The sequence below is a fragment of the Patiria miniata genome, unplaced genomic scaffold (assembly GCF_015706575.1).
Source record: "Patiria miniata isolate m_02_andy unplaced genomic scaffold, ASM1570657v1 HiC_scaffold_9, whole genome shotgun sequence".
Taxonomy (NCBI): domain Eukaryota; kingdom Metazoa; phylum Echinodermata; class Asteroidea; order Valvatida; family Asterinidae; genus Patiria; species Patiria miniata.
In genome coordinates, this window is record NW_024037076.1 from 18,782,314 (window position 1) to 18,807,237 (window position 24,924).

General features: G+C 39.7%; 1 protein-coding gene across 1 annotated transcript; it reads left to right on the forward strand.

Moving 5' to 3' along the window:
- The first annotated feature begins 967 nt into the window (after window positions 1-967).
- On the forward strand, window positions 968-18,010 carry LOC119720540 (DNA helicase MCM9-like). Its single transcript, XM_038190242.1, has 13 exons — window positions 968-1,117; window positions 4,205-4,381; window positions 5,192-5,268; window positions 6,366-6,495; window positions 8,205-8,255; window positions 8,774-8,933; window positions 10,001-10,177; window positions 11,071-11,150; window positions 12,637-12,859; window positions 13,464-13,560; window positions 14,380-14,563; window positions 15,893-15,971; window positions 16,155-18,010. The coding sequence occupies exons 1-13, from the start codon at window positions 983-985 to the stop codon at window positions 17,762-17,764; spliced, it is 3,180 nt and encodes a 1,059-aa protein (XP_038046170.1). The 5' UTR covers window positions 968-982; the 3' UTR covers window positions 17,765-18,010.
- The last annotated feature ends 6,914 nt before the right edge of the window (window positions 18,011-24,924 follow it).

Here is a 24,924-nt window from a genome sequence, read left to right on the forward strand (position 1 = left end):
TTTCTCGAAATATACAGCTGAAGCTGAGCTGAAACTTAATCAGGTTTGTTGTTCAGTATCCTTCATTAGATTTTGAACACTTTTGTTGCTTCAAACGAACAAAATGCACAAATTACAAATGATGGACTATATATTTAAAAGGGCAATTACATTTCATATTTTTGTCATCTTCATAATTTTAATGGAAAGAGCAATTTTCTTCCCCAAAAAAGAGAGGAAGGTGTGAATTAATTTAACAAAAGAGTACTCTAAAGAAAAACACCAAGTGTTATCATAGAAAGCTGAAATGGTAAAAAAACAATGATGTTATGATAAACGGCAATTAAACTTCTAACGTTAAAGGAGCAATGACCATTCCATTTTATTATCTTTATAATTTTAATGGAAAGGGAAATTGTCTTTGCCCCCCCCACCCCAAAAAAGAGAAAGCGTTGATTTATTTAACAACCAAGTACCTTAAAGCAAAATATATAGACTCTAATATTAACTACTGGCAGGAAGTCAGAAGCACACGTTGAGTATTTGATGTTCTCATTGTTTGGATTGGTAATTCCATCCAAGTATTCTGTCTATTAAAATTATAATTTTAAGTGAGCAATGCCAATTACACGCCAGTGCATGTTTTTTCATCAACTATAATTTTAATGAAAAAGGGAAATTTTCTCGCCAAGAAAAGTAAAATGAAAAAATCTAATGAAAAATAAATAGCAGGACGAGAGAAGCGCAAGTTGAGTATTTGATGTCGACGTTGTTTGGATTTGGAATTTCATATGTCAATTTCAATTTGTAAAATTGTTTGCAAGTTTTATTTAGTCGGCGGTCTAGATCTCTGTTACTGAACTCAGTATCCCTATATGCTATAGGCAATTAGAAAGCTCTTGTTCTGCAGAATCTGGAAATAAAAATATCTCAGTTCTAAAAACAAGCTCAGACTTCAGGCTCATTTTGAGGTGGCAGGTCACATATCGTCACATCAGCTTTCATGTATGCAGTTCGTTTGAACATAACACTTGACTTTTTATCTTCAGGAACTGTGATTCGCACGTCCATGGTGAAAATGCTGGAGTTTGAGAAAGACTTCATGTGTTCAAAATGTAGGCATCCTTTCAGTGTACAGGTATGTGGCGCAACAGTGTTACCCGCTAACTTTCCTTTTAGAAGTTTTTGCTCTTCGGATTACCTTTTCTCAGTATAGCTTATTGTTTCTTTCCTTTATATTAAAAAAGTTAATGCTTTCATTGTGTGGCCATCAAAATCAAAATGAAAAAAAAAAAGGAACAAGGAAATGCAGAGATCCCACCTGACCCATTAAAGGTAATATTCTGGGTGGTGCAAAAAGAAGGAAATTACCCACTTTTGACAGGAATTGTAGCCTACATGTACTTAACTTATTTCAACTGTTTTTATGCCCCGCGGCGAAGCCGAAGGGGCATACTGTTTCCGCCTTGTCCTTCCGTGGGTGGGTGTGTGGGTGGGTGTGTGGGTGCGTGTGTGTGTGGGTGTTCCTGCATGGCATTACGCCTGAGGACAGACAACAAAAGGAGCACAAAGGGGCCATTGATCCTCGAAGGAAGGTGCCTATTGTCCTCGAACGCAGGTTTGTGTGCTTAGTCTATGGGAGAGTGTTATATTACAGGGACAAAGGAAAACACAAAGCCAATCCTCGGAAGCATAGCAAAAAACGACGGTCTGGGTGGGTGTGTGTGTGTGTCCGGACAAATCTTGTCAGCGCGATAACTTGAGAAATACTTAACATATGAACTTCAAATTTGGTTTGTGTATTGTTCTTGGTAATCCTAAGAACCCTTTTGCATTTGGGATCGAAAGGTCAAGGGTCAAGGTCACAGTGACTAAAACAAAAGAAATTTTGTCAGCGCGATAACTTGAGAAATACTTTACATATGAACTTCAAATTTGGTTTGTGTAATGTTCTTGGTAATCCTAAGAACCCTTTTGCATTTGGGGCCGAAAGGTCAAGGGTCAAGGTCACAGTGACTAAAACAAAAGAAATTTTGTCAGCGCGATAACTTGAGATATACTTTACATATGAACTTCAAATTTGGTTTGTGGATTATCCTTGGCAATCCTAAGAAGCCTATTGCATTTGGGGCCAAAAGGTCAAGGGTCAAGGTCACAGTGGCTAAAACAAAAGAAATTTTGTCAGCGCGATAACTTGAGAAATACTTTACATGTGAACTTCAAATTTGGTTTGTGGATCGTTCTTGGTAATCCAAATAGGCCTTTCGCATTGGGGGTCGAAAGGTCAAGGGTCAAGGTCACAGTAGCTAAAACAATAAAAATCTTGTATTTATTCTGAGATCATAGGGATTGGGGATTAATTCATATAAAACCTACAGAAGACACTAATGCTGTAAATGAACGTTCCATGTGACCAAGGTACGTGTAAGTTGATGTTAAAAGAGTGGTGTTATGTCATGGGAACAGTCACGGTTGCGGGGCATTTGTGTTTGTAAACACACCTGACTTGTTTTTATAATGTAGTGAAGTATAGCTCTTCAACCATACACGGTGAACAAAATCTTTAGTGTTATCTTTAGTGTTATTATGCTAATTTGAATACAAGTCACCAAAATTAAATCGCTTGACTGAGCTCCAGAGCTTGAGTTGAAGACAAACTTTGAAAAACACACTTTGAAAACAAGTTATTCTATAGTGTATTTTTTGTCTTCAACTCAAGCTTGGGAGCTCAGTCAAGCGGATGAAATAAAGCCATCCGTGGACAAACAGGTTTGGCACATGACATTTTTAAACTACCATATCTCAGAGACAACACATGCATTTGCAATCATTTTTTTTGTCACGTACATGTAAAGATCAATATATACACCGGGGTACCATTAAATTTAATTTTTGAAATACATTGTGTGCTCAACAAGTAGGTGAAAAGTGCTGTCAAACAAAACTAACAAATTAGGCCGAGTAATAAAAAAAAAGTTTCTCGTCCGGGTTTTTGAAAAATAGGAGGAAGAGGGGCTTTTTATTTTTTATTTTTTATTTTTTTCAAGATGGCCACCATTTTAAAATTTCCTGCAACCGTTGGTGTTGCCACTGTTCAAAGACACTTTTAAAATGAAAGACAAGTTGGACAAGCGAACTGAACATATTTACAGTGTCCTTTAGAGTTGTATTGGTCTACCAAGAACAGTTTTAGATGCATTTGCTTTAACCGCCAAAAGTCGCGAGCGAATTCTTTAAACACATGCTCCAGCGTGAGCTAGTCTCATACCGGTTGCACTCTGGCTTTGAAGTCAGCATTTACCACATACAGTACGGCAGAAAGATTCCGGTTGAATTTTCAAACGACTGTATAGTCTAAAACTATCAATAAACATACATGTACGTAGTCTGGTTCCCTAGACCTGACAATTATTCCTGACGCTCACGTCTCAGCCTCGACTCCATTGGCGCGTAGATTCATCAGGAATAGTCAGAATCTTTTGGTCTGGGAACCAAGTGGGTGAGTTGTTGTGAACTTGCCATGCTCGCACTGTCGCAGGGGTAGCGATCACACGTCGATATTATGTGGTGTACAAAGTGACCGACAGAGTCTATATACTGAAAACTTCGACTCACATATTTTGCAAGTATTTATTTTCCGATGAATTTGTGGACTTTTTCAGTGTTTTTACTGCATTTTTCAAAAATAAAAAATAATAAAAAAATCCAGGCGGCCTCCAAATAGGAAGCGGGCGGGGACGAGAAACTTGGGTTTTTTTTTACTTTGCCTTATTATGAAATAACTTACTTGACTGTAAGTGAATGATAGTGTCAAGCTTCATGTGAAATCATGGCACGTGGTGTCCTGTTTTTTTTATTAAGAAAACTGGAATGTTTGTATCCATTTCCAACGATGGTCGGCCGACCATCTTCCTTTTTTCAAATATTGCCCCCAATTTACCAAATTTAGTCAGTCCACATTTTGTTTGCATTCGGTTGCACATCATTGAATGGGTGCAAGCCAGCTAGTCTGGTTTCCCAACCTGACAATTCCCCCATGTCTATAAATTGCTCTGTTTCATCTAAAGTAGGGTCAGGGGACCATACTACAAGAACAGATTCTAGTATAGAATCGAGTGAAGTTAGGCCCCCCCCAAAAAAAAAAACCCGCTTAACCAAATATGTTTTTCTAGTTCTAGTTTGAACATGCTCTATGTAAATGAAACTGCTTTTTTTTTCCAAACAGGCATCATTTGAAAAGTACTACAGCGAGTGCAAGCCGGACGCGTGCCCAAACCCAGAAGGCTGTGGCTCAAACAAATTCACTTGTCTCTCCAGTGCCGGCTTGGGGTCACCGACGAGTTGCCGCGACTACCAAGAGATCAAGATACAGGAACAAGTCCAGAAGCTGGCCGTTGGAACGGTATCCTTTCATTCAGATGACTTGCCTTGAAATGTGATGATTTTTTTCTTCTCGCAATCCCTCAGAAACCACCGAGTATACAGTGTCTATAAAGTACGTGGTCGAAGGGCAACATGCAAATTACATCTTATAAAAAAACTGTTTTATTTTATTGTGATATGGAAGTCATTGCAAAGTTTTGAATTACCCAAGTTTTTAGTATTTTAAAAAGAGGCCTCTGAAGCTGAGCCTTTTTCAGTAGCTCAATATTTGATTTTCATATATTTTATAGCAGAAAAAGCAGAAAATGTCTCTTATTAATTTTATGCATTTAGCATAAAAGATCAGTCAAGTTCTAACATCACAAGTAACATACATCATTCGACATTTTTTTCCTGTTTTTGTTCAACAAAATGTTTGTCCGTGCATAGCAATATTGCATTCTTCAGAGTGCTGCTACGTTGTTTTTCACGGAGACAGTAAGCAGTAAGTACAGCAAAAGGCACGCTTACCACTTAGGAAAAAGTTGCTTAAATCGGTGACATAACAATAGAATAGCACATCCATGCCATGAAATGTTAAGGTTAGCACAATTTCCTGAGATAGCTGGCACAAATTTTCTGCTAACTGTAAAACAGCACTATGAAATTGGGCCTTTGTCCCTGCTTGAATGAATAATTGTTTTAATTTAAAAAATTTCGGGAATGTTTATTCTTTATAGGCCAATCCATGGTGGGTTATAGTACTGGTAGTGCCTCACCTTCCAATGACAATAAAACATGCAAACCGCAGACGTAGAATATTGTGATTATCCTGAGCAGTGACATACAGATACCGCGGTCCATGTGGGTAGTGCTGGAAGATGATTTAGTGGACAGTTGCAAGGCAGGGGATGATGTCACTATCAGGTCAGTAAATAGTTTATATATCAATGGCGTAGCCAGAAGGATGGTAAGGGGGGGGGGTTATTTAGCCTTCCCCCCCCAAAAAAAAAATATTGTAAAGAGGGACCTTATTTTTACGACTGCCCATTTTTTTCACGAGCACCCTTTTTTCACAAGTGCCCTTTTTTAACGAGTGCCCATTTTTAACGAGTGCCTTTTGTTTTGAATGTCTCGCGAACGGCAACGGCCCCCCCCCCCCCCTTTTTTTTCTAATTTTACTGAGGTCGGGTGACTGGGGAAAAACCCTGTCTAACTTTCAGCATGGATGGGTGAGTGCCCTTTTTCACATGTACCCCCTCCCGTGATCTTGCTATGCCACTGTAAAGTGTTCAAAATTGTATCAGTATCAAGGCATTCTTCAGGTTCATTAATTTGTTTGATTATGAAAGCGATTTCCATCAATTAAGAACCATTGGTATATCGTGTCTACACTGTAATTTAATTGGTCTAGAATGGCAACGTGTCCTGTCTGTGCAAATGACTGTTTTGACTTATTTGCATGATATTATACAAATAATGAATGTTTGTGAGTGCAATGCAATCATCTGAAATCATTCTTTCCATTGCACGAACGTGAAACATTCATTATTTGTTTTAAATAACACCTGAATAAATCCTTGTCATCAGATTGGTTGACTTTTAATAGCCACTTTATTCAGGTTAAAAACTGTTTAAACATTTAACAAGTTCATCATATTTAATGTATGCAAACTGTTCAACAGCTTGAGAACCATCATATTCAATTCATCTCGATTTAAAACAGCGCCACCACCAGCAGCAATGACACCGTGCAATGGAAGTTCTGTATCGTGCAATAGAACTTCCATTGCGCTGCGCGCGCGCCGCGCATGCGACATGCGTTGGGACAAATAATTCAATGACGTGATCAACGATTTACCAATCAGATGACGGGGATTTACTCAGGTGTTGTATAAAACAAAACATTCATTGACTGATGAGATATGCCATTTTTACGCCCCTCGGTTCGCATGGCGCCCAATGAAAGAAACAGTGGTGAAGAAATGTTACCTTGAACACGTTTAATTCCTCGTTGTTTGCAGTGGTATCGTGTTGCGTAGATGGCGTCCCGTTTACGTTGACGGCAAGTGTGACGTGGAGCTCGTGCTGCGAGCCAACCACATCGTAGTGAAGAACGACCAGAGAGGATCAGTCACCGTCACTGATGAAATGGTATGCAACTCAGGCTGGAGCGACTTGGATGTGGAATCGCCTCCAAACTTTTCCCCAAATTTGCTGAATCCAAAACTCTATTAGTTTTGCTGAATAAAGAATTTCTTAAGACTGCTAAAAATTGGCCGTATTCCACCACAAAGGAGTTGACATTCTTTCTTAAAGGCATATGCAAATGATCATTTGCTTTTCATGTATTTTGTTCGTTCCATTCATAGCACAACTCGAAATCCAAAGAAGAATGTTCAAAACCTAACCTGTAGAAGTTTCAGCTCAATAGATATTACACTTTTGAGAAAACAAGCATGCCCAACCTTTGGATCACAAAACATGATTTCGTCCCATAGAGCTATATTAAATTATTAGAGCGCTAACTCGATGTACAATGAGATGCCTGATGGGCGCATCCATGTTTGTGCGCAAACCTATGGAGACCTAGACATTTTGTACGGCTTTTGTACGGCTATTAGCATATCTGCGTTTGTATTCCATTCCGGTGCGTTATCGAAGCCGATACGCCCAAAACCAAAACGCACTATCAGCAAATGAGCGTTTCATTTTGCTCTACGCAAACAGGCAACGCGTGCGCATATTCGCTGCAGGTGCTTTTTGCCATGACGGATTTTTTTTAACTGTCATAACGCACTTAAGTTGTTTGTGTATGTTCTACTTGCGCGTTGCATGTAGAGTTCGCTTTCAAAATTCAATCCATCTAATTTCTTTATGTTCTACAAACACGCACATGAATTCAAAATGTCTGCGCCCAGAGCGGCTTCAAAGCGTCTCCGCGCGCAAGAATGAGGAATCAGCGCTCTAGTAATTTAATATAGCTCTATGTTTCGTCCAGAGCTCTCTCTGTTTCCAAAAATCAGTCAATTGACTGATTGTTGGAAATACACACTTCTTGATTTCTTCTAGATAACAACAAGCCAGATGGAATAATTTCACAGGGTGTGTAGTATCAGTATGATCATTAATCCAAGTAAGCTTTTTGGTAATAATTTGGTAGGTTACTTGGATAAATGCAAATGATCCTTTATGCCTTTAATCAGTATTCATAAATACCTCAGACAGTTTAGCCATTCCTATTGGTCGAGAGCCCGTCACGTGGCCGGTCTTAAACGGATGATAAAGACATGGCTAGCTGGTCTTAAACACTTTTCCAGTGTCGCAATAAAATGTAGACCCCTAAAAATCCCGTGCCTCTTACCGTTTCATTGGTTGAACGTTCACAATCCTCACGTAGGCATGCGCAACACTGCCAGCGAGTCAGAATTTTATAGTTCTAAATTCAAAACGCAACGCGCCAGGTGCGTTCTGCGCGACATCGCGCAGAACATGTTACGCGCGCGTCAATCTCCATAAAAGGGTTGTTTACATCTTACTCGCCAGCTGAACACTCCATTATTGTGCTAGAGGGATGTTTCAAAAAGCATGAAGTGAACTTGTTGAACAAATCGGTATTTTTGAACGAATTATTTGATATTTTTTACCAAAAAGGTATTTATGAATGGGAATAAATATGTGCTCAGTCGGTGTTTATCACTCTGTTTAAGACTGCTTATGGTGCTGATAATTACCCTCGCCTCCGGCTCGGGTAATTATCAGCACCCAGACTCTAAGTGGTCTTAAACAGAGAAATAACAACCTCCAGAGCACACATTTATTCCCTTAATCATTCTTTTTCATTTTTCATTTTTTTTTTACAGAGGCAAGAGTTTGAGGAATTCTGGGAGAAATATAAATATTCCCCTTTTACAGTGAGTTACTGAGGTTTTTATATTTTTATTTAAAGCATTTTGAGCACTACTTTTTTTCAGTCTACATTGTGTTGTTTTAACATACATTCTGTGCCAGGTTGTCCTTTCAGTCAAAATCAATCAAGTGACTGTTTTCAACAGTGAAGAGCTCCCAGCCTACGTAAAGCAGGATTGACTGACTGTGACTATGTGACTTGATACAGCTCCATGCATTGACTGTAGGTGATTGATAAGCCAGCTGTGCCTACCTCTTGCCTGCATTTGTCTGTTGACTGAATTGACTAGTCGCAGTGCTTGATTGAAATATGATCTGACTGTTGGTGACTAGCCTGTGTAAAAGGCATGGCAGGGGAAGAGGATTGATTTTTTGACTGTCTGTGACTGTTCAGACAGCAAAAGGATTAATGTGTTTATTTATTGATTATTCCATTTTCAAGGTTGTAATGTAAAGCCTGATCGAACACTTAGACCAGATCACTCTGTGTTCCCTCAAATAACTTTTTCCCTCCCTTTTGCAGGGTCGCAATGTGATTCTTGCCAGCCTCTGCCCCCAGGTCTACGGTCTGTACGTTGTCAAGCTCGCCGTTGCCATGGTGTTGGCTGGAGGTGTGGCCTATTCCCACCAATCAGGAACCAGGACCCGGGGGGAGTCCCACCTATTACTAGTTGGGGATCCAGGTGAGACATGAAAGTGTTCAACAATTCAAATTGAAGACTTAAGGCTTTACATGGTGGGCATGATCAATGAATGGGAGGTTTGCGGTAACACCATGTGAGTTGTGTGGTTCTGAGAAGAACCAGTTGGTTGAACTTGACGTTTCGAACAGTATCTGCTCATCATCAGGAGAATTAATGCTGGACTCTTGCAGGTGTAGTAGTTTCAGTAGTGCCAAAAAAAAAAATCTGATCTACTGACCCTATTTTTGAAAGGCATGTAATATGAAGCAGAAGTATATTTTTTTTGGTGGCCTAATGGTCAGCACGCGATAGATCATGTTTACCGCCCATGCAGATGTCGCGTCTATCGCCAGTGGGTATCCGTTGTTACATTTTCTGCTCAACTGCTACTTGGAAACAACTCACTCTTTGGTCATTTACATGTACTCCTAATAGTGACAAATGTAGGTTTAGGGTTACTATATGTTAAGCGTTACTAGGCTACAACTTAAGCATACGTTACAGTAACTCTCTCTCTCAATTGTATTAAATAATATGATGTTGATCGACTCCAACGGCCTCAAAACAATGTCGCTCGTATCACACTATCACAACCCAACTACACACTAGCCTCTCCACTCCCCGACAATTACATTGGTTACCAGTTAGACAACGCATCAACTTCAAAACAGCACTTTTCATGTGCAGAGCACTACATAACACAATGCCGCAGTACATAATGGGATCACTCAACAGTAACGTACCCAGCCGTAGTGGCCTCCGCTCCAGTAACAACCTCGGAGTTCCACGCACATTCAAAAGGGCAGGGGACAGGGCCTTCTCAGTGTCTAATCCCCGAAGCTGGAATTCCTTATCACACAACATCCACAACACCAGTTCTCTTGACAACTTAAAGGGTAGATGGAAACCACGTACTCTATAACTCCTTGTCTTCTGGAGTTGTCCTTAGTCGCGCATTGCATCTTGCGAAAATGTGCGCTATAAGCCATGTTGTTATTTATTATTAGGTAATCTCACATCCCAAGTTTGGTCAAACTCTCAATTTTCTCCCGTTTGCATCGGTACAGGGACGGGGAAGTCGCAGTTCCTGAAGTATGCAGCCAAGGTGGTGCCCCGCTCCGTCCTGACCACGGGCATCGGGTCCACCAGCGCCGGACTGACGGTGTCGGCAGTGCGGGACTCCGGGGAATGGCAGCTTGAAGCCGGGGCGTTGGTGCTTGCCGATGGAGGAATATGCTGCATTGGTAAGATTGGAATAGATCATAGCGGTGTGCTTTTTTTGGAATTTCCGAACCAGTGGGTATGTGTTTCTGAAACCGTCAGGTACCCGCGGAATCTCGAAATTACCGTACTGTAACATAATAAATTTTGAAGGAATAAGGTGTATCACCTTGTGCTGAGTACACGCCCTTAAAGTAGAAATGAAAACGTAAAGCTGCTGCAACCTCTCCGTTTTTTACCTATATGTTGCCAGTTGGACTCAATACTTTTTACAATTGTTCATATGCAACTGATTTCCCTTTCAAAAACGGTGGTGTTGGAAACTGAAAAGCTTTCAGGTAATAAAAAAGGTACCCAGGTATCCATCCCAGCGTTATTAGATCACTGTTTATTCGTTATATTCGTGTCTAGGATAATGTAAGGTAAGTGTTACAAGTTAGTGCAGTAAGGTAAGTGTTCTTTCAGCAAAACGAAAACAATTCACATGCATTCCATGTGAATCGCACATGTGAATTGTTTTCGTTTTGCCGAAAGAACACTTACTTTTTGTGTGATCTGTGGACAGAACTTTAAAAACGGTGTTTGTGTTCAAAATTCCGCAACTTGAAAAGTACATGAGTGATTTGAATGATTCTTTTACTAAAGGAAAGCTCATTGATTGGGCTTTCATATCCTAGATTTTGAAAGTGCTACAGGCAAAACTTCATTCAAAAATTAGTCCTGCCATTTGGGTTTCGGTTTTTTTTTTACTCGCTCTGTACTGTGCAATTATTCGTGTCTTACAGAAAACTTTCATCTGCTAGATATCTTCTTGTTTACCATCCTCAAGGATGCCATTCAAGGCACCATTAACATTCTGTGCAGGATTAGTTCAAGAATAGTCTTGGACTTGCTTTTAATTTATTCTCGTCTGCAGATGAGTTCAACAGCATCCGTGAGCATGACAGGGGCAGCATACACGAAGCCATGGAGCAACAAACAATTAGTGTTGCCAAGGTAAGCCACTTGGCCGGCCTTTGGATGGGCTAAGGTTCACATCTAATAAGGACTTCTATTTATCAGGGGTTGTCAGCTCATATCTAAACTGAATTGGTTTGTGGGTAAGAGAATGTACATGTTCATAGTAATTTGTAACATCTACTAAGTTGATTAAACAGGCAGCGTTGAAGTATTTGCACTTTTGGAACTTTTTTTGGTATCCACCTATTTCTAACGATCGTACTACTCATAAAGGGGCTGTTCTTGCACTCAAAGACTAAAAAGAGGGGAAAAATTGGGAAAAATAGAACAACACATGAGGCACTTTTTAAAATTTCCTCTCAAGTTAACAGTGAAAATAATGGTCACGGACATCAAATGCAGATACATGTATGTACGTGCAACTTTCTGCTGCGAACAGCTCCACCTTGAGTCGGTCAAAATTCCCCCAATGTTGTCAAGAATTTGCTGCCCTCGAATTTATTATCGCATGTTATAGAACGTTCGATAAAAATCCCCACATGTCCCCATTGAATTATGCATCCCAATGCACAGCGCAGCCGCACGGCAAAAGTAGAAGTTCTATTCCACGATAAATAGAAGTTTCAGTACACGGTCACAGTTTTGGCAGTTCTGACCAATCAGATGACAAGGATTTATTCAGACATTGTATAGAACAAATAATGATTATTTCACATTCGTGCTATGGAAAGATTAATGTCATTCGATGACAGGAATGTTCCATTCCACATGGCTTCGTGGAGTGGAACATTCCATCTGTCACCTCATGAAATTATTCTTACTATTGCACTCATTCAAGGGAAGATACAACATTTACAAACATCAAAAAACGAAATGATCAAATTATAACAAAATATCTTACTGGATTGTTAGGGAATGACAGTCTAAAGCATCCTGTAAAATCATGGCTCCTTGTGTGCTGGCATTTTCAACAAAACTTGTATTTTTCCAACGCTGGTCGGCCGACCATCGTTGGAGAAAACTTTTTTTTTTCAAAAACTGCTCCTACATTTTCATCTTTAGTCATTCTGCATTGTCTTTGCAATTGATTACACATCTGTGGAGGGTACAAGCCTGCTAGACTGATACTCTTACCTACAATCTGCAACGTCTCATCTTAAGTGGGGTCAGGGAACTAGACCACACGAACTCAAAACGTGAAACAAGCTAGTTTAACAATATTTTCTATAGCACACTAATCCTCCAAATCCATTTATTTCTGAAAATTGCAGCAAAAGCAAGTGTTGTTTATTCCTTTAAAATTCATTTTTACATACTAGATAGTGACAATTTCAAAATGACCATAAAAAAAGTAAACTGTAATAGCCACCGTAAAAGTTAAGAGTTAATAGTCTCCTAATCAATTAGTGAATTAATCAATAAGTCCCTGATTGAATTCATCACGTAATATATATACTTTGTTATTTACTGCAACAAGTGCATTGAAATATTGTTCTCAGTTTCATTATTTCCTTGATCATAGGCTGGATTGGTCTGCAAGTTGAACACGCGCACCACGATCCTGGCCGCCACCAACCCAAAGGGGCAGTACGACCCCAACGAGTCGATCAGCGTCAATGTCGCCCTCGCTAGTCCACTCTTGTCCAGGTTTGACCTGGTGCTGGTGTTGTTGGATTCGCAGAACGACGATTGGGACAAGATCGTGTCTTCGTTTATCCTGGACGGCAAGTCCCCTGGGCCTCAAGGTATGGAACCAATCCATAGATCTAGCCCAAATATTTGGGCCTCTAAAATGTGGCCTATCGCCACAAAACGATCCTAAAGTCACAAATTTCCATTTTGCAGCACATGAGGACTGAGTCTTGTCTATGACAGGAATTTTACACTGTAAAAATTTGTGAAATTTGAAAAATTGTGAACATTCATATCCATTCTTTGAAATGTATAAAAAAAAATGATAAATTTTTGTTTTGGTTAATATTTTTATAAAGTGCACTTTTTTTTAAAAACCATTGTAAATGTTTCAAGCTTTTCTTGACAACAGATGCCACTGCTGCTGTGATGTCACTTTAAGCACACACACTTCAGTTTAGGTGTTCTGCTCTTCCAATTTCGCTCATTAATAACTTTTTTCGCATAATGTTTGCTCATTGCCTTTACTGTCATGTCATGAAACAACTTGAAACAACAAAAAAACCCAGAAGATTTACCACAACAAGCCCCCAACTTTCTTGCAATTTTTTATGCTTGTGTGGAACGCAACCCAATTCAACAAGCAGAATACTTTTTACTTCCAGGTTACAAATTGAAATAAATGTATTAACAGTTTGATTTTTTTTGCCTCTCTAGGAACCTCTAACGATTGTCTGTGGAGTATGGAGAAGATGCAAGCCTATCTGTGTCTCATAAAGACCATCACTCCGACGTTGTCTCCTGATGCTAACAAGTAAGCTTCAAATTTATCTTTTTGCTGTCAAACAATTCTGCTGCATTCACAATGCAGTACTTCTACTACTACAGCGGTACTCAACAATATCAATAAGTTTGGATGTAGTGCCACCACGAGTTTGCCATGGAGAGTCCATTTTTCAATTTTAGGGTCTACAAAACATGGCCCATATGAATGAGTGTCAGCAGGCAACTTGAGCTAATATGTTGTAGATTGGGGCATAGCATTCTGCCGCCTTACAAAAAACACCATATTCATAAAAAGAAAAGAAAAGGGCAAACGGATACTCGAATCATACGCTTACAAAACTACTGACCGGGAAAACTAACAATTTCAAAAGTCTCGCGCTGCGAATTTGTTGACCATCTCCCCACAATGCACTGGGAAAAATTAACTCTCCGTGGTAAACTCTTGGAGACGCACTGCATTGTGAATCGCCCGAATTCACCATAAATTAGCTGAAGAAATCCCCAGTCAAATGTTATGGGCTCTGTGCACAGTACCCCCTCAATGGCGCAAACGAGAGAGTTTGGGGAGACCACGGGAACGGACATTGGAATGCATTACTGTCGGCACTTTGCTCACGGGAAGATGCCATAGGTTTGTGCATAAGTGGAATAAAATGTATGCACACCAGTATGCGTATGCAGTGTGTTCCCCCAACTGGAAGTTTCAAAAGTTTGAAGAGAGTCCGTAATGTGGGTGCACAGTGTTGGCTCAAAGTTTATTGCACCAGTTCATTTTATCTTGTCAGTTTTTGTGTCTTATATCATCCTGTGTAATGACTATAATCATATGCAATCAATCCTTGTTCAGGGTATTGTCGCGGTACTACCAAGCCCAGCGCCAAGCAGACCAGCGTAACGCGGCCCGGACCACCATTCGTCTTCTGGAGAGCACGGTGCGCTTGTCCCAGGCCCACGCCCGGCTCATGTGCCACGATAACGTCATGGTGCAGGACGCTGTGGCTGCGGTCAGCGTCATGGAATCCACAATGCAGGTGAGCTTCAGTCCCAATTAGACCACTACGCACGTGAACGCACGTCGGACTTTTTTTATTCACGCATGTGGGACATAAATCACGGTTGTGATTGATCAGAACATCTTGGGGTGGGCTTAATGAATCTGTCTATCCAATAACTCAGCTAAGCATTCTACACACAACGGTACGTAACTTACACCATATTTTCATACTGGGTGGTCCAAAGAAAAGTTTACACTTTTTTCAGAGGCAGATTTCTCAAAATTGAAGAGACATGTTGACATTTCTTGAAGATTTTCCTAAACTACAAGATCTTGGTCGTATATGGTGAAAAGGGCATTGAAAATATAGGTCAAGTTAAAAAATAGCGACCTTTTACAGAACAATGGTCAAAAACTAGTTTGTCCATGTCTATGACAGTCATGCAGACGTAAGTACAATTATTGCAATTATTTTTGTGCGCAGTGCTATTGTGTTGACCATATCTCATAGACTTGCGTGTGGACAAACTGGTTACTGACCATCTTTCTTTAAACCATGGCCATTTCTGAACTAAGGCTTTGTTTTCAGCGCCGATTTCACCATATACCATGAAGATGCTGTACTTTAGGAATATCTTGAAACAATTGTAACATGTCTCCCCAATTCCAAGAAATCTGCGTCTGAAAACGTGTAAATGTGTTTATGGACCACCCTTTGCAACAGTACGTAACTCACACCATTCACAGGATTTACGCAACGTACGCCATTAACGAAATGTGCATACAAAAATTGCAACAAACTTTTGCCTGTACTTATAATTGATTGTAAGAAACGCGATGGAACCGCACATAGAATTTGAATTGTTAAACAATTTGGATGAGGTCAATCGGAACCTTTACAACAGCTGCTCGTGTACCGTTTCATAGAGGGCACAAAGATACCTAGCCCTTTTCACACGAGAGTCTCTCAACCCAGGTTGAACTCAACCCTGGGCGAACCCAGTGCTGCTCCAGGTTGTGTTTTTGATTTTTTCAACCCCGCGTTCAACCCTGCATCGTTTCACACTTGTTTCATGCAAATCAAGCTTATCATACTCAGTTGCTACTGTTTTGAACCCTGGCAAGAATTTCTAACCGGATTGAAAATCTCAACCCTGGTCTGGAGCAGGGTTGAGTTCAACCCGGGGCAATAACCCGGGGTTGACGCAGGGTTGAAATTCTTTAAGTTTGAAACGATGCATGTTTTCAACCCTGCGTCAACCCCAAGATTTGTCTAGTGTGAAAAGAGCTATAATTAGCTGTTAGTGTTAGTGCCTAGTAGAGTGTTAGTGCCTAATAACCAGTTTGCGTAATCTTGTCTTTTTAGGGGGCTGCATTATTAGGAGGGGTCAACGCCCTCCATACATCCTTCCCTGACGAGCCAGAGATGGAGTATCGAACACAAGGTGGGGCTTTTCACAGTGTCATGATCCGAACAGGACATTTATTGTCACAGACTCTGAATTGTAGCCATACAAATGGCTAGTCCTAAACAGTTCACAAAACAGTGGGCCACCTTACTACAGGTTTGACTTTATTCATTATTATTGTCCTTATTCATTATATTCATATTGCCCTCTTTAACTTAGCCGAGTTGATCCTGTCCCATCTTGGCCTTCAAGACGTCTTGCAGACCGAGCTTCAACGTCTCCAAGACCTGGACAGAGAACGCTCGCTCCTCGAGGACCCACGAGCTCCAGACCAGATGACAATTGACACTAACATCACAGAACTCACAGAGACAACGGTTGCGGGTAGATTGGATGCATCGGTTGATCTGTTTAGCCAAAGCGTCGCTGGAAACGAATCCTCAACCTCACCGAAGAATTTCAACGATACAATTGAAAGTACAGGCACTGGCAAGCCAGGTTGTTCAACGGCCAGAAAGACCAGCACATCATCCAGAAAAGTTTTCGGGGAATTGAGAGGACCTACAAGGACACGCATTGGAGATACAAGTCCATCAACAAGTAAAGCAGCTAGAGAAATTAGCGAATCAACTAGGAAAAATGCCATAGACAGCAGAATATCAACAAGGAAATCGGTGGAAGAAGCTAGTGGATCACCAGATGGTACAACAAGAAAGACTTCTGGGACAAAAACTAGTGGATCAAGTAGGGGACCAGTTGGGACCGAGCGATCGTCAACAGAGAAGTGTAGGGAAAGGCGACATAGTGAAGCGACTGGCAACGTCATAGGTCAAAAATCCAGCTCAAAAGCCAAAACTGGCTCAATAAAAATTCCACATTCTGAGAAAAGCAGTTCCAGTGATAAATCGGCGGCAAGGAGTAGAACGGAATCCCCATTGATGATGGATGAGGATGGGGATGTCGTCATGGCAACCCTATCCCAGCATTCCCTGGGAGGTCCAGCCATCATGGAGAGCACTCGCATCGACGAGCCCGTCGACGACCCAAGGAAAAATCTCTTCACTCTTGACGAAGATCTTGACAGCCTGGTCTCCACGCCCGAGATTTTGAAAGAAAGCAAAACCACAGAGGCTGGCGTTTCTTCAGAAATCAGATCAATGCTGAGTAACTTTCAGAGGAAGCCTACAGAGCCACGGGTTATAGGGAGACAATCAATTCAAGCATGCCAAGAGATTCCACCGGGGACTTCTAAGCAGAGAGAATCAACAACAGAAACCGAGAGCAGGAGTTCTAAAAACGCCAAGATCTCCAAGAGAAGGTTGAGCTCAGATGAAGAAACGTCATCATCGGCCAAAACGAGCCACAGACACAAAAGCACCGAAAGCAAGAGAATGAAATGCGACAGAAAGAATCAGTCAAAGGGGTCCAGGAGTTCCTGCTCTTCTGTGGAGATAATCCAATCTCCCGACGGGGTGAAAAATCTGGACAAGTCGTCGGCCACTCCCGGAAAAATTGCATCCTCGACCATGTCCAAGCTGAGCAGGTTTACGTTTACCTCCCCCACTGACAAACAGGACTCTTCAAATGATGGCGTTCACCAGGAGACACGTAGCAGAGATAGTGACCCAAAATCACCCCCTCTGTGCAACAGGGAGCGGTCCAAAGGTCAGAGTTCAAAGTTCACCACTGAAGTAGAGAGTCAGGGGGTGACTAAGTCGGACAGGAGGAACGGAGAACTCTCTAAGACCGGAGCGGGTATTAACCAGAGCCTGTTCACGACGGGGGAAAGTCTGGACCAGATCGATTTGGATCTGGATTTTGGGAACTAGGATCAATAGTTGGGACAGAGACAAAGATGGTGTATAAAGTGTACATTGTATCAATGATGTATAGATGGATTGCATTCAGAAGCCATCTTTGGGGCGTGTTTAGTGTTAATTCATTCATGCACAAGTGGCCAACTCGTGTGTTTCCCTGTTGAACAAAAGCATACACCTCAAAGATGTTTGCAGTGCAAACGATTTATATCAAAGACGATGTCAACATTTGTTTAGGCCAAAAAAAAAAAAGTCTCCGGTTTCTGGTATGGAGCTTGCCCGAAAAGTGGTGCGGCGACGCGGCTTTTTTTTTTTTTTTACCTGACTTTTTTGATTCAAATGTCGGCTGATGACTGCAAATGGTGCCCGACAAAACTTAGTGCAAATATATGGGAGTCCAGAGAGGCCACATAAAGCTTATTCTCGATCGTAAGCCCATCTAAAAACACGTTAAAATTGTGCAGTAGCAGGATTCCAGTCAAACCAGTGAGTTTGGCGGTTTTGAGACATCATCTTTCATTGAAAAAAAAACTTTTTCATTTTGCCAACGCGCATGGCTACGGCGACGCGTGCGCATACCAGAAACCGGAGACTTTTTTTTTTTGGCCTTATCAAAGTTTTTTTTTTCTTTTGTTATAAATTGACTAATTAGCCTTGATCATAGCCCTATATATAAATATTTTTTATACCGAATAATTGTGATGCATGGGTGAGATTTTATAAGGATTTTTTGTAAGGAATTTGTAAGATTTTACCATGAAGGTCTCTCTCTCTCTACCTTCATGTAGAAAAACAAAAAGAAGTGGGTATTGTAAGGGCTGCCCTTGGCAAAGGCAAATACAAACATACTGGGTATGCCCCCAAATCCTCTGCCGCTTATTTTGTGGATTTTACATTTCAACCACTCATCACCCCTGTACTGATTATGTAAATTTCTTGGTGAAATCCTACATGGAATCACATTTTTTTTGACGTGCAACATGTGGATTTGGTCTTTGCCCCATTATCCCAATTTGTGGACAGGCGTCATTCCAAAGTACAGTTTAAGTATCTATTTAGAAATCTTCTCTGAGATTACAACTTATACTTAAGGATATATATTTCAACTCCCCACCCCAAGCGTTGTTTTTCAATTGCTATATTTTTAGCAATTCAACAGTTATTCCCTTTTAAATGAGATTTTGAACAAAAAAATCTGCCTGTATTTGATTATGGTATAACTGCTAGATATACAACTTTTGAATGTTTGTGGTGTGGCGATAAATCAAGCGCTACGGGCATTTTGTGCGCAAAAGCCATATACATTTTGTAATAAAACCCTTGTCTTTTGGAGGGATGCCCAGAATAGACAAATTCAAAACTGGTTTGAAGGGACAAAATTAATTTGTCAAAGAGCACCAAAGATGCAGACCAGGAAAATACGAGCAGCTCGTGTTTCTGTGTTACTAAGACTTACATGTGTACATTGACTTCATTTGAGGAAATGTACGTAGACACTGCAAGATTAATGCTTTAGTTAGGGGAAAATGTTTCAAATAGGAAAAAGTACCATTGTAGTGTTCCTGCTATTTTTCTGTTTATATTTGCAGTGCATTTGAGCTCCAAGTTTTGAGACAAAACCATTCTTGTTAAATAATGAAAGGTTTGCGGAAACACCATGTGCGAATAATTTCTCAACTAAGAGAATGGTTCTGAAAAGAACCAGAGGTATAAACTCCTGTTAAAATGACTCCTTTTAATGTATACATGCAGTTTTAATCCCGATTTTCATCACTGTTTGAGAAGTGACCTATACATTGTAAATCCCCAGCTAAGAAAGAGAACAACACACTGACACTCCTTATTAACAGTTCCCTTAAATTTTATGTACAAGTTGCAAATGCACAAAACTTATTACAGTATGATACAGTGTACTATAAATATTAAATAACTGAACGTACAGCAATCTCCCCAAAAAATTACAAATTGCCTGATTAAAAGTAACCGATTTACAGATCAATAAAAAAAATTGGATACAGAATATGAAGTAATAGTCATACTGTGCTAGCATTGTGAGTACATATACAGCTTTGAAATGGTACTTTGTTGAATAATTTCATTACCTACAAATTTAATTGCATGTACTATCATTTAATTACGGTTTATCTTTATAGGCCTGTAGCGCCCTCTCTTGGCAGCAGTGGGAAAATGTTGTAAAACAACAAATTGCATCTTAATCCTGTGAACAGTTTGTTGGAATCGCTATAAAAGACCAATGTGAGATGTAAGAGATATATAAACAACTAAATACTACTGAAAATCAAGGCGCCAAAATGTCAGTCAACAATGATGGAAGTGGTTAAAATACATACCAAGGACAAAAGTTTCATAATCATTTTTTTTTAGATTAGTAGTCGACGAGCATGCAACTTTTCATTGTAGGCCCCTATCCCCTTATTTTGTTAAATTTTCGATGCATGGCATTAAAAATTGAAAACAGTCTTTTACAGCTTTTGGGAAGAATGTAGTATCCTGACGTGGTTGGTTGTGTACAAAGTCTATGGAGAGCTGAGTGCATTTTCAAAGTATTTTCTAACAAAATTAAAAATGTTTCTCAGTCCCAGATTGATGTCTTTTCAACATTTTTGTAACGACTGACCTTCATTGAGATAACATACATGTATATGAAAAAAGGTGCGTCAGGATGCAACATTCTTTCTCAGCTTTACGTTTTCTCATGTTTTTGTTTTTAACTCCCTCGTTGTTGCCCAGGTCAAATAAAGCTCTGGAAATTACGTAACACCACTAAAACTCTTGCTTCCATTATTCAATAATTTGTGATGTTTTATGTCTGTCCTTTAAAGGAAGTGGACACCATTTCTACAAATTCGAAAATGAAACTGTAAAAATATCATGAAATATCCTACTTGATTGTAAGTAAATGCTAGGATTAATTTGGCTAGTATGCTGTCAGTTTCGAGAAAAGATGAATTACCATAATTTCCTTGGGATGATAGGACCAAACCATCACGCGTTCAACAGAAACCTAGGCTTTGCATCGACCAAAAATGAAGATGCATTTCACAGTTTTCTTGAAAGTATATCTACTGAGCTGTAATTAGGTTACTTTTTAATAACCTTAACGGGTTAATTTTTTAATAACCTGCTTCAGATATGTTGTATTGTTCCTTGAATCAGCAAAAACAAACTTCTTTTTTTGCAAATGGTGTCCACTACCTTGAATTTTTTTATTTTACATGGACTTCCATACATTTTTGTTTCATTTCATTGCAATACATTGATTGTCTTTTTAGGAATACATTGCATTAATTGTAATGTAAGTCTTTGTGTGCAATGAACAACGAAACAAAATTAATCCACATCCAACACTTCAAATATATCATGATAATAATAATATTGGCTTCTTGTATAGCGCTCGTATCCGTAACGCTCCTGGCGCTCCAATTTTACCCTGGCTTTAGCACGGCTGCCATTACGACGCTCAAGCATTGAAGGAATTTCTTCCTACCAGGTACCCATTTACTACACCTGGGTGGAGAGAGGCAATCATAGTAAAGTGCCTTGCCCAAGAACACAAGCACCATGTTCCCCGTCAGGATTCGAACCCATGTACCACATCACACGAGTCGAACACCGTAACCATTGGACCACAGCACCCCACAATATAACGTGTTTGTGTCCTAATTGTCAATAAATTTGAAAACTAAGCTCCATTGTCTCATCTTAACGTACTAGCAAATGCACTGCCAAGTTTCTTGTTGAAATAAAAACATTTAAAAAAGGGGGGGGGGGGGAAGCCTTGGTCTCCCCCAAATTGGCAAACAATTTACTTTCATTTAAATATTTAATGTATTCCCTTTGGTATTATACACAAAATCTACATGAAACTAAATGTACAGATTTGTGAAACATTCATTTTGTCCTTTGGACAAATTACATGTACTGGTTTCATTCATTTTTTGAGAATAAAAATACTTTTTTTAAAGTACTGATTAAAGACCACAATTTAGTAAGAATTACTGATGTCATTTGTGGTATTTAATTTAAAGCATTCCACGTACTACTGAAATAAATGCTGATTAAATAATTGCATATTAATTTGACCAATCAGAAAGTGGATTTCAAAAAAATGTCTCGGGTCTTTTTTGCATTAAAGAAAGTACTTCAGAGTACAGAATTTTGATTAAAAAAGGGGGGGGGGGATATTGTCCTAAAACACAGACCTTTATAAACTAAAACTCTCTTTTTCTCTTTAGCTTTTTTTTTAAAGGGTAGAGTGAAAAGTGAGGTCTGCTAAGAAAGCTACATGTTCAAGTCATTTACAATGTACCATATGGGTCATTCTATAAATTTAGGGTCCAATATGTGACTTTTTTACTGTCCCTGTTACCTTGGTACTTTGTAATTTTCCATTCAAGTACATGTATCATTGAGAATGACTTCAAATGATTGGGGTAGGTAGTGTTCTACGTGTATTCACAATCACTTATTAAGCAGCCAGCTCTTGTATTAAGAATTATAAAACTATAGATGTCTGATGTAATGCAGACAGGAAAAAAGTGGACCAAATTTATAAAATAGCAGTACATGTTGCAGGTTTTGTTTATATTTAATAAATATGCTGAAGCTACATGTATGTAAAACTGTTCTACGGTGTTGCATATTATTTAGGAAGGATATATGTCACCAACTGCATAGGCAATATTCCATGAACGCAATAGTACCCGTTGCTATATCGGATGTGAACCACCCAGCAAAGTAAACAGGCCATTTGGTTAGAATATCTCCAATATTTTAAGCCTGTCGCCACCTATGGACTCCGTGCAGAAACAATTCACGGTGCTTTCTGACTCATTTTGAGAGCCCACTGGTTTGTGCGCATATGGTGCTAATACGTGTCCACAAAAAAACATGTCCTACTTTTGATCCTAAATAACTCTGTCGTTTACAAATGGAATTAAACCAAAATTTCAGATCATGTAAACAAGGCATGACAAATTTTGTGCAAGAGGGGGTGATTGAAACGCCATACGAAAAGAAATACTCACCTTCAGAATGCCGACACAGCACTGGAGGTAGTGGCAGAAGGCCACGTGCTGCGGCCGAAAGCTTCTGATGGAATGCAGGATCTCCCCTGATGTCATTGCACACCTCCTCGATCGTGTGTTGCGCCAAACAATCGAGGTGTGCAATGACATCAGGGGTGATCCTAAATTCCTTCAGAAGCTTTCGGCCGCAGCACGGGCCTTCCACCACCGTCTCCAGCGCTGTATTGACATTGAAGGACACCAAGTCGAAAGTGGCAGATTCTGAAAGTGAGTATTTTTTTCATATGGCATTTAAATCTCACCCTCGTGCACAAAGCTGATAAAACTCGCTCCATAAAATGTGTCATTCCTTGTTTACACGATCTGAAATTTTGGTTTCATTCCACTGGTAATCAACAGAGTTATTTAGGATCAAAAGAAAAACTTTTTTTGACACGTAGTACATATAAGCACCACTACTTATATTCTGAATGTGTATAAAGCCATAGGGTCCTCGAGTGAGCGTCAAGCGCCGTCAGCAAAGCATTTGACTGTCTCTCCCAGTGGTCTCCACAAATTCTCCCTTTGAGTCACACCTCGTATAATAAATAACAAAAACCACCAAATTTCCACATCTTGAGTACTTCACAAGCCTTAAATTAAACCGCTGACAATACTGCCTCTGTCAGTAAAAAACAATTAACAAACAAACAAACAAAACGAAGACCGAATACTGTATCAAAACACTTAAAATGTTGCATTTTTTTTGACTGGTCATGTGGTGATCACACTACAAGTAAAAAAAAAAAGCAGTGAAATAAAAATTGTAATTACAAGTCAAAATGACCAAAAATAAATATCATTTCAAATATACAATTTACAATGCAAAGTCAGTATATACACCAATGCTGCAAAACAGTGAATGTTGCCATTTCTATTCTAACCCTAATTTTCCTTTAAAGTAAATGAAGACATTGTTTGGTAAAACTTTGGTGTAAGATTTTTTTAATAAAAAAAAAAAAACACGGGTCAGTACTGCGAATACATCTATGCACATAGGTCATTTCATACTTCCAGCAAAATGTTAGAGCGGTTACTTTATAATGGTACTGGCAAATCCCACGTTAATACAAGTGCTTGACGAAAAGAAAAACGTCTATTCCAAGAGCTTGAAATGGTAATAAATTGAGGACGCAATGAACAAGTGCTTACATAGCTCCACATTAATGAAATTTGCATGATCTATTCAGATTAGCTGTGACATAATTCTGGTAAAATAAGTTTTGGCCACCCTTATTCTATTTCTGAGAAAATTGTCCTTGATAACAAAAAATGCGTTTTTTTGGTTAACTCACCCTGTATATAATTTATGACCATGATTAGTACATGTAGGGCAATTAAAGCTATAGTCCATCATTTGCAGCCATCCGAAAAGTAACTGACGTAATTATTGTTGAAAAACATACTTGGTTGAAAGATAGTAAGGGGACTAAACTCCCTGTGAAATTATTCTTTCTGGCAAGCTGTCATTTTGAAGTAATCAACGAAAGAAAGCCTTTCCAACGGTGCGTGTTAAGACGCACCATAGGAAAATTTAAATTAGCAGTTCGTTTTGTTATTCGGCGAAGTGCGCGCAAGCATTGGCACGATGCACACGCGAACGCACACATACTTGTTTCACATGACTAGTGTGGACTTTCCATTGCTTTCGTGTAGTTAAGAAAAACCAGTGAAAAAACTCATTTTTCTCAAACTGTGAAAACTCTTTCAACCCAATTTTTTTTCTATGATTCCCTTTAGTGTTTCTCTTCATTCTGCTACAGATAAACCTAACCCAAAAATGCCTCTAAACCTGTTTTCCAGAAATGGGGAAACACTGTGTGGACGTGGGGTAAGTCCACACAACGTCGGTGCTACCTACATTATGTGGACGTCTTTTGTTCGGAAGTCCACACTGCGTATGTAAGACAAACTCAGTTGCTATAATTCGTCGGATCAGTGCGCGACATCGCGTATAGCTGCAATCGGCTCAGTGAGAACACGTCTCGGACGCTGAATTCAGGCCCAATTCGAAACATGATTCAGCAATTTTTGATTTGAAATTGAGATCCTAGAATGCTGTTTTTCTCGAAATATACAGCTGAG